Consider the following 13666-nt stretch of genomic DNA (forward strand, 5'->3'; position numbering starts at 1 on the left):
CCCATCTGTTGGTCATGGCTTGTTTAATGAGCAGTTGATGTCAATTGAGCTATGCCTGCATCTGTTCCTTCCTGCAGCTGTGTGTGGCTCAGGGCTCCCCAACAGTGGCCAGATTTAGCTTTTGTCTCTTCATACCATGTTACAGCTTGGCCAGAAACATTCTGTCTTCTCTCAGGGCTGTCTGCTCACGGAAAGAGGAAAGTGTGCTAAACTCTCCATCTCTTTCCTCATAAAGAATGAAACAGGCAAGGGGGGAAAGGTGCAGTTCCACTGATTTTGGGGGCAGAGACAGAGAACAGTTCAGTCCAGATCCTAAGAACAAGAGTGGAATGGGTTTTTTTCAGCATCTTAGGAAGAAACAGAGAGCCTGTGCACTGGCTGAAGACAACAAACTGATTGTGAACTCTGATGGGAAACACTCATTTAATAGTGCAGCTTTCACTTTACTCAGGGAAGCAGTATGGCCACAATACCTTTCAGTATTTTAGTCTGACAATGCTTTTGTACTGCAGACAGACAGGACACAATCAAGAACTTTCCTGACCTTACACATATGAACTCTAGATTTCTGTCTCTTGGGGTGCTGAAGAATCAGAATGTTTCTTTTGTGTATATAAGTGCTGATGTGCACATTTATTAGGCAATTTTCAAAGGCACACTTTTGATTTTTAAACTGCAGCTTCAGAGAGTTTTAGTGGCAGCTATGGATGACAATCACTCCTGAAACTAATCATACTCAAATCTCATACTCTGCATGTATTCAGTCTGTGCTGTTGCTTCCCCAACCTGTGCATCATAATTATCCTTCTTTATTCTTCTGATTCCTTCCACAGTTTTGTTTTCTACTACACAAGTGTTTTTTATATGATCATTGAAAAACAAAGTCTGAAGCAAAATAGAGTATATGCTTTTGTTTACTTTGTTTCTTCCTATTTTATTCTCTTTTGTTTTTCCTCCAGCTTCTGGTCTTTTGTCATTCATTATGATTGTCATCATTTTGTGCCAGGAGGTACCTAGTAGTTGGTGGTCTCATTTGATATGACTAAAAAGTGACTTTTCAGTGACCCTTCAAAGGAGGGTCAGACATAGGTCCATGTAGCCTATTCCTTATCCCCAGCAGTTCCTGGAAAATGATTCCTGAGTAACAGTAAGATCAAAGATTGGCCTGTAAATACAACAGCTACAAGCTACAGAGATAGAAAATGAGTATACTTAAAAATACCTGAAAAATAGACTGGTTTGAACTTATGAGTAAGAAAGCAAAAAATCTTTATGCACTCAGTTGTGAAAATGGGAAATCAGATCAATGTCCCATCTTCTGAGAAAAAGGAAGCTTCATGGAAGTTTGTATAACAAACTGTGACTTGATCTGCACAGATATGCAATGGACCATTTCTTCCAGGGCTGTTTCCTTGCTTGCCTGGGGCTTGGCTGCTGTGTGAATACCACAACGCTGTGAGAGAGCACATTGCTCCTCTTAATCACATCCCTGTGGCCCTGGGTGCTTCAGGGCCAACTGTAACCCTCTCCTGATGATAAAATGAGAGTGTTGGCATCAAAGCTGAGGTTTTCCTCCAGCTGGGAGGTGCTTCTCCTGGGAGCGGGGAGTGCTCAGCAGAAAAGGATGCAGGTTCATGCTGATTGCCCTTGAAAACTGAGCAGTCAGTGATCCCAGTCCGCCCCACAGTGGCTCTGGAGCCAGGCCAACAGCATTAAGCAAGTGCTGTCCCTGCCCAAGCTATGAGACAAGGTTTGCTGATGCAGCCTTGCTGCTTCTGCACAGACACACCTCAGCCTGGCTCGGTGGTGCCCGGGTTCCAATTTAATAGCAAACGTGCTGAGGGCAAAACTGTGTGAGGGATGATTTCAACACATTGTAAGCTCAGTCTTCTAATTACAGGGCTGTAAGAAAAGGTCAGAAACAAACAAATACAGACACATCTGTGGCCTAACCTGAACACCAGCTCTTTTTGCCCAGTTCTTCCACTCCAAAAACTATTAAGGTTGGGGTCTCAGCAGTGGTAGTGTCATCCTGTCCTGTGAAAGTTGCCCCATGTCTCAGTCCTTCGCCGGTTCAGAAGAGGTAATTGTCCATCTCCAGTGGCATTCCCTGCTCCAGACAGTTTCCCTGACAGGTAACCCAGAGCTGAGCATTACAGCATCCAAGCAGCTGCCTCTCTGTCTCTTTTCCATATGATCTTTAGTTGCTTGTGGGTTTTGAGGAGGGGATGTTGGGAAATTTGTGATATAGGCTTTGGCATGTAGTGGCAGCTACCTGCATGCAGTGATCTAGAGCTCAGATTTGTGACTGTAAGCTGAGTTTTTGCTACATCAGACAGTGATGAGGAGAATGGAGATTCCTGCACACCTCACCTTTGTTTTATATGGTGTGTATGCAGATTTTTTTTTGCAAACAGCTGTCATTCCCCTGAGTCAAGCAGAAGCCACCTGACAGTGGCACTGATCAGCACAGACAAGGAGCAGCCTGCACTGGTTTGGGACCCACTCTACAACACTGGTGCTCGTAGGCTTGGAGCTAATGCAGAGCTTGGGTGCTTCTTGTTTGCTTGCAAACAGAATCCGGGTCAGCAGTAAGTAATAAATATTTGGGGATGATGACTTTTCAAGCCCAGCATTCTCCTCAGACAGATCAGTGGCGTGACACCCTGCTTGGAGTGTCCTGTTAGCCCCAGGCTGAGGGCACAGCCGCTGCTGCAGCCTCTGGCTCTGCAGGCCTTGGAGCACTGCTCTCCCTGCTGCCTGGGATGTGTGCGACTCTGCTGGGAGCGTGACAGGAGTCCTGGCGGAGATGGCCTCCTTACATGTCAGAAATTCACAGAATCACCATCTCCCCGTGCTCTTTCTAATGCAAAATGCTGTGAATCTCCCCACTCTTCACAGACGAAATGGAAACCGAAGTCTTTAACCGAGAAATGTGTGAGGGCAGTAAATTCAGGCAATGCAGTGAATACAGTTGGCAAATATAGCAGAATGGGGTTTTGTTTTCTTTCCACTATGCTTCATATTTTCAACCTTCTCCGCCTGTCTGCGGACAGGTTTTGTTCTGAAAGTCTTTTCATGCATAGTGCATTTGTTTACCACCCACAAATGCTGCCTGTTTATTCTCTTCTGCTGTTTTCATTGATCTAACATGAAAGTCACCTTGAACTGAAAGAGTTTTACCCTTCCTAGGTGTGCAAAGTATTAAGAGATATAAATACAAGCATATAAAATACAAGGACTAAGCAAGTTTTTGTAGGGGTTACTGTTACAGGAAGTCGTGGGTACTGAATCTGAATTGTCCACAAAAAGGCAAGATGCTCTTGGATTTAATAGATAGCTCATAGAATGGTGGCAGACTAGACACCAAGGCAGGGTGTGCTATATGTGTTACACCTTTCATTATTTAGCTTGGTCCTTTCCTTCCTGAACAGAGACATATTTTGGCATTTACTTACAAATTTTTTTACTTACATCTTAATGGGTGACATGGGGTAATTTGCCTGTGGATAAATTATAAGAGGTATAGCACCAGAGAAAATTTCTTTCACAAGAAAATTCATGCCAGGATTTACCATCAATCTTTATTTTATGCAGCTGCTTTACAGATGAAGGAAACCCAGAGCCTCTCTCAACAAACAAGAGGTAGCACCTCAGCCTAACATCTTTGTATTGAGTGCATAAATATCTTTTGCACGTGAATTTAACAATATGTTTCCAGACAATTACATTGTGAGTATGCCTGCAGGGCTGGCAGCTGAGTGCTGGCCTGTTTGTTCCCTTAATTAAATATGTGGCTAACTGCATTCAGCCACATTAGCTCTGGCTGGGATGAGCAATGCTGTGCTTGCTGATCCCTTCAGTTCTGCCAGCCCTTGTGGTCAGAGAGCAGCTACACTCTCTCACTGTGTTTTCAGCCCGAGCACAAAAGCTACACAGACTTCCTTTGTGTGCTAAAGGACAAAAATTAATTTTCTCTGCCTCTTCTTTCTCATTTTCTCATTACGGAATCTTTAGCTTAATTGTGGCTGTAAGAGCAGCAGGAGATTGCAGGTTTTAGCTCCACAGAGAAATGGGTTACACTGGAAAGCTTCAGGGGATGTTTTGGCACAAAACAGCAAATCCCCAACATTTTCCATGGTTGGTGGCAATTCTGGGAATCCTTTCTCTCATAAATGTGTGACATTTTGTGCAGAGTGTCTGATCCACCAAGAGGAGCTTTCCTAGTGACAAACTGGCAGCTGACTAATAGTTTGTGGTCCTTTTTTTCTCCGTTTTCCAAGCCTACCCACTTTGTGTTGCTTTAAGAGATCAATACCATCAAATGACCAGTCTGACCAGTTTTGACCACTACCTATATAACTGGGCTGCAAAAGCCTTGGAGTTCAGAGCATGCCAAAGCACTGAACACAAAATTTCTCACCTCCCACCAGTGACTAAAACTCTTGCTCCTGTATAAATGTGACCTTGCGTGTTCGTGGTTTGCAGGTGCTTTGGAGTGGCAGACGCTTTTTAACTTCAAAGAAGTCAGGGAGAAGCTGAGAAGACAAGGCCACTCCTGCACAGAAACCAGCAAAGACAGAGCATTTAAGCAGTGGCTCTGGCAAAGTAGGTAATAATAAAGAAAGTTTTATTTTATATTGTATCTATGTCTACTTGCACATCTATTGCTGTTTGGCTTTTTTTTTTTTTTTTTTTCCTAATTGGACTAAGAACACTTCTACAAGGGCTTTGGACTTCTTACAAGCTGTGTGATGCTGAGCTCAGTGGCACTGCCCTTTTGATCTTCCCAGCAGTGGCCCCAGATAAGTGTGAGGGCTTCTTGATGCAGGAACTCTGGACTCAATGTGACTCGGGTTAATTCCCCATAATACTCACCTGGTACATACAACTGTACAATACTTTAAACATGTGTCTCATTTGTGATGTTCATGGGGTTTTATGAACTAAAATGTACATTCAAATGTACAAAAATAAAGGTAGCCAAGTTTGTGGTAAGGCCCACACTTGACAATTTTCATCTGAGTTGAAATCTAAATGCAAGCACTTGGTGTGTGTCCAGGACACTGAGCATCTAAGTGAGTGGAAAGGGAGGAAAGTCCCATAATTCAGGATTTCACGTGTGATGATCATGAATGTTATGGCCACAAATATGTTTCCTGAGGACCTCTAAATAAATAAAGGAATTTTAAAATTCACTCTATATATTCTTTCTCTTCAGACTCACAGAATTGAAACAAACAGGATGAAGTCCAGCTGCCTAAGCATCAGTCCAGAGCTATCTGAGATGTTTAAGGGTGTCCAAGACATCTGGTTCAGGCTGGCATATATGACATAATAGTTATTAAAGACTCGTTTTTTCTGGATACTAGATGCTGGGGGAAATAATCCACAGCACCTAAAATAGCACTGAGCCCTGTCAGTAAAGTCACTCCCTCTGGTGAGTACTGAATGAGAGGCTTAGGTTTGTCCATTTATATCCATTACCATTTATATCTGCCTAATTACGTGATGAGTGGAAGAAATTGTTTTGACATTAGGAAACTGCAGAAGACAAAGGCAAATCTAGTGATACTGAGACATGCTATAAAAAAAAAAAACGACTTGAAAACATTTTTTGAGCTGCTATGCAGAAAGTCATCAAAAGAATAATTATCCAATCTGCAAGCTACATTGAAAAATCATTCAAGTCTACTAATTAGTCATGAATGACATAAAAACAGAGGGGCAGTCTCTTCTGACAGGTAACAAATGAGAGGAAATGGCCTCAGACTGCCAGGAGAGGTTCAGATTAAATATTAGGAAAAAACTTCTTCACTGAAAGGACTGCCAAGCACTGAAACTGGCTGCCCAGATAATGGTGAAGTGGCCATCCCTGGAGGTATTTAAAAGATGTGTAGATGGGACACTTGGGGACATGGTTTAGTGGTAGCTGGACTCGATGATCTTAGAAGTCTTTTCCAATCTAAATAATTCTAAAATTCTATTATTTGAAGAGGGGTTTGTTTGCAAGTCTTTTTTTTCCCTTTACTTTGCTCTTGAGGTGAGGTCATGGACAGTTTCCTTAGTGCCATTTACACCAAGATACAAGGTGCTTCTCAATAGTACATGATTTTTTCTTCTAAGTGAATTGTATTAAACAGGACATATTGCACAGAGTTAACTCAAGTTTTCCTTTAAGCTAACACCCTCTACTGTTCACTCCTGCATATTATCCATAAACAAAACAGCCACAATTAAAGTGATTACTGACTTTGGTGTGGTACAGCAATTTCTAGAGTATTGTCCTAATTTTAGTTTTGTCATTCTTTGAAATGAGTGCAGCAGTGACTTAGTCACCCAACCTCCCTACATCTTTCAGAAAAAGACACATGCTGCAATGTCCCTTTTCAATAGTTTTTCTGTAGTATAGATAATTATTATTTATTTTTGAAAATAACTGTGATTCCTGCAGTGCCAAGAACAACCTGATCACAAATTTGATGTTGTTGAATGCTGGGGCTTTACTTTAGCAGCCAGAAGTTTCTGAAGTTGACTTCTCTCATTTTTATGCTGTAGTTATGAAAGTTGAATGGAGTTTCCTTGTGAATGATGGTTGTTCACATTTCAAGGTTTTGATTTTGGAGAAGATGTCCTCCTTTGTTTTTAGAGTCCATGTGAGTGACTCAGAACTGCCATGCAAACCAGATATCTGGCTTGCCTTTTGAAGAAGATGTCCTCCTCTGTTTTTAGAGTCCATGTGAGCGAGTTATCTGACTCAGAACTGCCATGCAAACCAGATATCTGGCTTGCCCACCTCTGAATTACAGCCACATGCCAGTCACCAGCTGTTTTATACTGATCAGTCCATGCTTTGAGGGTAAGGACAACATAAATTAAATAGCCCAAGAATTAAATATTATTTGTCACTCAAAGAGGGTGCTAATGCCAAAAGAACTCTTAGCTCTTCTCTAGAAAAGATAGCTGCATGGCAATGGAAGGCATGGCATGAAGGCTGCATGGCAGAATAAACTGCAGAGCTCTCCTTGCCAGTCCCTCATGAATGTGACATAAGTGTCTGAAGCTCAGTTTTAATCCCCTTTTTTCTGTGTAAGACACCTCACACATCATGCTTTCTAACAGTCCCCACCTCCCTTGGCAAGAAAAGGGTTTAAGGATAAACTTTAGGAATGCTGCTTGCTAAGCTCCTGAAACTCATCCTTCAGGGCTATTCTTTATGTGTAAGGCAATAAATGGGAAGCAAATCTTAATGAATAGGTTCTGTGAAACCATTCCTTCCCCTCTAACCATTACCAGCATCAAATGAGGCCCTGTTTGTTGTTCTGTGCATGGGAAGGTGCAAGCATTTTTAAGTCTTATTAGCCACTCAGGATTTTAGCAGTGTTAATCTCATAAATTCTTCTGTCTTACTGCCAGCCTCTGAAGCTTTTCCCAAAAACTCTCTGGGTCTGTCTCTAGCCCTCAGGAAAACCACTCAGAGTTTTCCTTGAGTTTCCTCTGTGCTGAAAAGAAGACACCATTCTGGGAAATCCCTTTTCCCAATGGCAGCTGTGCTGCCATATCTCATTTGACTTTCAAGTGACATCAGAAGATTAGTTGCAATCTCTTTGCAGGCTGCTAATCTGGAGTGCTGCATTAAAGTGCCTTGATGTCCCTCTGAATATGACATTATTTGACAAGAAAGAGAATAGTGTTTATAGGTGCTACAGATATATTGGCAAAGATATCTTGATACACCTGCCTTGAGGCCCATAGAAATAGATGTTCCACAGGTCTGCTTGGGCAAAGAAGCATGGCTTGGGGCTGTTGAGGCTGTTTTGTCTTCTCATGTCCTGTCACTGGCTGCCTGGGAGAAGAGGCCAACCCCCACCTGGCTGCACCATCCTCTCAAGTGGCTATAGATACCAATAAGGTCTCCCCTGAGCCTCCTCTTCTCCAGGCTAAACAACCCCAGCTCTCTCAGCTCCTCCTCAAAAGTCCTCCTCATTCCTCACACACAGGCAGCATCAACTTTGAAACTTAGGTTTTGCTGCTACGGAAGGTTTTTGACCACTGTAACAATGCTTTCAAGTGTGTTATTAGTTTGCTGAAATAAAACCCCTGTTGGTATGGAACAGGGACAAGCTGGCTTGGAACCGAGATGAATTCGCTGTCTGGGGGAATGTCTGCATTGTGGCCAGCTCTCATGGGCTATGCCAGGCCATGGTAAGCTATCATGCTGTAGCCATGTGTGTGTGTAAGCCAAAAGGGGATAGGGCATGGAGAGCCTGGCACTCTACAAAAGAAGGCATCTCCCCCAAACAGAGACAAGAGTCATCCAGCAGGATGTCACCTGTCTCTCCCGCCAGGATTACAGTGAGAGGCAGTAACCTGCTCAGGCCAGGTACATCAGCAGGGCAGCACATCAGGCACAGACCCCAGCTCTCAGACAGCTTGTTTGTTTAAGCAAAGCCTGTATACAGAATGTTCCCATTGGCAAAAATTTCCCGAGTCTTTGCCCTTTGTTGTCTGTGGTTGCTTCCACTTCATAAGACAACAGTTCCCACTTGTCCCAGCCAGTGATATTTGTTCTTTAAAAGCAATTCTTATTTCAGCATTTCGCCTTTGCCTTATCTAACTTGTATGAGCTGGACTGCTCCTGCCCTGCTTTAATCTATGGTCCACAGAAAGCCTAGAGAGAAATTTAACAGTGCCAGATAAATAAAGATTCAGCAGAACTCAGCACCCTACTGAAATATTGAACTTTTTGTCACATTTTCAAATGCTTGCTTTTTATGACTGCTGAGACACATCTTACACCTTGAGCCTTGTATACAGCAGATGGAAATAAAGGGTGTTGCCTAAAAAACTCCAAGACAAATCATAGAATCATAGAATGGCTTGGGTTGAACCTTACAGATAATTTAGTTCCAACCCCTAAAATGAAGTGGATAGGATTTTCTTTCTCTTTCCTCACTTGTTGAGGTAAGTCACTGCTATCTGCTAAGAGGCATTTGACTACTCAAACTGCTGTTAAAATGAGGGTCAGAACAAGGACACTTGGAGTTGTTAGCTCCCAGTAGCCCTCCTATACACCTTTTTTAGTTCTTTAATTTCTGTAGTTCTAAGTTTACAACTTGACACAGTGCTTACAGAGACCTACCACTCTCTGACAGTGCAGTCAGAGATCTACCACTCATCATTTGTCTCCTGTGTCTCAGAACAGTCCCTCACAGAGCCTGTGCAGGCTGATCCAAGTAAAGATATTTCTGAGTTCATGAAAGAGACCTCTTTAATCTGTGATTACCAACATTTGGCTGCAGACCTGTCAGCTGGCTTTCCTTAGACTCATTAGTGAGGCCCAGCAATGGCAGTGACTGCAATGGGAAAGGTTTTTAAGCCCTAATTTATATTTCACAGAAGTGTCTCTCTTTCCTGCGCTTGCTGCTAATGGACTGCCATTATGTGAAATGGAATTCACAAAACTGGAAATGTCAATTCATTCTGTTTGCAGGAGCTGGGCTGTCTCCCTGTCTATGCCTCAGGCCTGACTAGCATTTTGCTGAAATTCCCCTAAGAGACAGCAGGATAGTTTTATTTTCATTAAGAGATAGGATTGTCCTGAGAACCATAATAACAAAATAAGTGCTATTGTGTATACTTATTATCTGCAGCTAGCCACCTGGGGAACACTAACGAGGCTGCATTTGCAAAGGTGTTTGTTTAAATAGAGGGGCGTGAAAATTCACAGGAGGATACCCCAGCTCCCTGCTCGTCTGCAGGAGCCCGTGTCTTCAGGCAGTGTGACTCATGCAGGATGGAAAGAGCATGAAAATTCACAGGAGAATTCCCCAGCTCCCTGCTCGTCTGCAGGAGCCCGTGTCTTCAGGCAGTGTGACTCATGCAGGATGGAAAGGGAGCTCACAGCTCGCCTTGCAGGCAGCAGGAATTTCCACACCTCCCCTAGGCTAGGAGTCTGTGTCCCTGCTGAGGGGTGACCGTGTGCTCCCCGTCCCTCGGGACTCTCTTGTGACAGAGAACAGGGCTGGGGCACCTGCGAAACGCCACCTGTGTTTTGTCACCAGCGTGACAAAACTGCTCCAGCTGAGTAGCGCTGCTGGGACAACAGGGGGAAAGGATCCTGACCTGCCCGTGCCCTGCTCTGCTCTGGTGCAAATGCCTCTTTTGCTGTGGCAGGAACACCAAGCAAAGTTACAGGGTTACCATTCATTCTTGGCACATTCTTGGCAAGCCCGTAAGGCCTTGCACTGTGATTCTGCTTGAAAAAAGGACTGGTTTTAGGTGGATGCTAAGGCTTTTGTGTATGTAACAAGGACCCAACCCTGTTACACCAAAACCTGGGAGATGCTTTTCATTGATTTCAAAGAGACACAGCAGCTACTTTGCATTCAGCATTTACTTATACTCAAGCCAGGTAAAAGCTCATTAATTTTGGTTAAAAAAAGAATACCAGACTCCTATCTTGCCCCCTTACTGTACCTCACCCCAGTGGTGCAGAGTAAGGTAAAATAAATAGAGCTCATTCACTTAGGACAACGTGGAGATTCCAGTGTAGAACACTACACAGGTATGTGTGACCTTTTGCTTTTATTTATCAGGATATCCTTGGCTCTGGTGGGGCTAGTCTATGAAAGCAGCTTGGCCATGTTCAGTTTTTACAGTAGTCAGTTCTTCACAGGATCAGGCTGTTCAAAAACTGTGAAAATACCTGTGATGTGGATTTCACATGCCTCATTTGGATATTTCTATTATTTCTATTTATTGTCTTTTTGAATCTTTGTGTCTTGCATTTGCACATGTTGACTTCACATTTTTGTTCAGTGGAACTCAAATCCTGCAGGTCCTCTCCAAATCATAGCTCACATTGTTCAAATGAAAATGGATTTTTAAGGCAGATCTAATCAGTGTTCCTCTTGGGAACAAAACCAAATGAGCTTTTCTAAGGTTGGCAGTTCAGTCCAATTATTTCACAGATCTTTGTTCATTTAATTCCTCTGAAGTGGAACAATCAGAAGAAACAGAGCATTGCTACAATGCAAACAGGAAATTATGGTTTCTCAATTTGAAGAAAATGAGATTTTATAACACATTCCTCTATTTATTTTTTCATTCATTTATTTAGCCTTACTCTTTTGTCATGCATCCCAGCAACGCTTCACTGCAGAGCACAGTGGTCTTGAGAGAACTATCAGAGCAATGTCAGAGCTCCTCAAAATGGAGCTGTGTAGACAAAGCCACAGGTACTGTAAATAAGCTCAACTCCATTGATTACCTGGGACCTATATCAGTTTAGAGCAACTGAGAACTTGCAGTTTACTGCAGTGAAAGGATGCTTTTTTCACTCCTTGGATAACATCATTGTATAGAATCATAAAATATCCTGAGCTGGAAGGGACCCACAAGGATCACTGAAGTCCAACTGTACTGGAACTCCAGATTTTCCTTTTCTTATTAATTATAATTTCCAGTCACAAACTGTCATGGAGGCTTTGATTAATTGCACACATCGTGGTACAAAATTAATCTTTAGTTTGCATATAAAACTTAAAAAAATACTTTGTTGAAATTAGGCATGGTAATTCATAGTTGTGTTTTAAAGAGGTGTCTATCTAAGACAAATAACTTCAGGCCACTGAGATAAATCATCAGTAGTGCCTTGATGAACATAATCATTTTGATGGATGATATCTTGCAGCTGTCAGCAGGTTGAACATACTTGTTGAGAGCTCTCAGGGGACTGGCTTAATGATTGTACAAATGAAGCAAGAACTAAACTGGGAAAGAAAATTTCATGGACATTATGAATATGTTGGAAAGAAGCAATATTTGCTCCCTGAATAAGCATGTCTTAATTTATACCTAACAATTCAGAAAATGGAAAAGGAAAACAGAATTTTTTATTCCTGTCATCATCAATTCCTAGCCAACTGGTTTTGAGGTACTGTGAAGATGTATTACAACTTTAACACAGTCTTTTCTCCACAATTCCTTGCAGCACTGCCACTGAATTCAACAACAGACTTTGGACAGTGATGCCATTCTGGATGTGGACATTCATTATTGTTGATTCAGCCTGACCCCCTCACTGTCCATATCTGGGACCCTCTGGAAGTCTCCAAAGCTTTTTCCTGTGTTCCATTCACAGGCTTCCTTCACGTAGCACCAGAACATAAGAGCAAGATGTACAACCACACCTTGTCTAAGGAGGAAGCCAGGATCTGCAAGGGACATGTATCTACATGGAACACCTGGGGAGTGCAACCAGTGCTTGAACCTTTGCAGGGACAACAGCAGCCTGGCACTTGGTGCACACCTGGTTAGCTGTGGTCCCAGTGCTTCCAAAATGCTGCCTGGAGAACTCCTGAGGGGTCAGCCCAGCAGGAAAGGACATGAAAAAGGATGCTCTCCAAATGCTTTCTGCCTTCTGCTTTTCTGCCTAGGGCTTCTATTCTAATCCTTAAAAACCCTGTTACTCTGAAAACTGGTGTGACAGCTATAGGAGACAGACACCTCGGGATTCTGATTAGGTTTTAAGAGTTTTAGCCATGGTCTTTTCTTCTCCTCAGTCCTTTTTGCGTGATGTGGTGCACCTTTCATGACAAGCACGATAATAACCCGGGCACTTAGAATGCTTTTCTAATGTCCCGTTGTGTTCAATCCAGCTCAATTGACATGCAGCAAAGTGCAGCAGCCTTTCAGTTAGGAATGACATGGCTTCTGCTGACATTTCCCAGCTGAAGAATCATTTTATGAATCATACACACTCTTTGTTTCCAGCTCTTCTGAACCCTGTGAAAAGCAGAATCAGAACTGTACAGATGGAGTTCGGGGGAGTGTGAAAGCCTTGAGGGAGTTCAGCACAGGAAAACGAGGGTCAGCACCCTCTGGGAGGTCAGAGCCAGAGAGCTGAAGAAGAACCCTACTCATCGGTACCGCGAGGAGAAGCGCCTCTCACGACGGAGAGGGCGTCGGCCGCGGCAGCAGTGCTGGGAGCGGCTGTGGGGTTCCATCCGTTCCCTCACGGTTCCCCCGGGGCAGGACGCGCAGGGACGGCGCAGCCAGAGCCCCTGGAAACCCATTCCCCGACGGCTGCCGAGAGGGAAGCGCTTGGAGCTGGCAGCGGCACGTCCCCCCCGCCCTCCGGAGCATCCCCGCTGCCTCCGGCCCCTCCGCCGCCGGCAGATGAAGGAGCCGCGGGCGCCGTGTGCGAGGGGAGGGCGGCGGGGAGCCGGCTCGCCCTGCCGGCCCCGAGCTCTCCCGCCGAGGGCTGCCGGGAGCGCCGCCGAGCTCCCGCTCCGCTCGGGCCCTCCGGGCAGCGCGGCCCGCAGCGGCTGATGCGCGGCAGGGGGCGGATGGCGGCGCCCCGCACGGCCCCGCCGCTTCTCGCGTCGCCGCCCGGGGCTGCGGATCCTCGCTCCGCCGGCGGCCCCGGGCCGGCCCTGTCCTGCCCTGTCCGCGCCGCGCTCCCAGCTTTCCTCGGCGTGGCACGGAATGTGCCGGGGCGCCGCCGAGCCCCTTTGACGTCTTGATCCTCTCCGAGAACTTAACAGGATCGCAAAGCTCTTCGAGCGGCTTTTCCCGGTGAGCCGGGCTTAGGCGCTCGGGCTGCGGCCGTAATCCGGCCGCGCCGCGCGGAGGGGCGGCTCGGCGGGCCCTGCCCTGCCCG

General features: G+C 44.7%; 1 protein-coding gene across 1 annotated transcript in view; it reads left to right on the forward strand.

Moving 5' to 3' along the window:
* Positions 1-13335, forward strand: part of VWA3B (von Willebrand factor A domain containing 3B) — a 73097-nt gene extending 59762 nt beyond the window's left edge. Inside the window, 2 exon segments of the mRNA XM_041418037.1 lie at positions 4489-4608; positions 12803-13335. Of these exon segments, the coding sequence (XP_041273971.1) occupies positions 4489-4608; positions 12803-13335 (653 nt within the window).
* The last annotated feature ends 331 nt before the right edge of the window (positions 13336-13666 follow it).

The sequence above is a fragment of the Onychostruthus taczanowskii genome, unplaced genomic scaffold (assembly GCF_017590055.1).
Source record: "Onychostruthus taczanowskii isolate IOZ18803 unplaced genomic scaffold, ASM1759005v1 scaffold58, whole genome shotgun sequence".
Lineage (NCBI taxonomy): Eukaryota > Metazoa > Chordata > Aves > Passeriformes > Passeridae > Onychostruthus > Onychostruthus taczanowskii.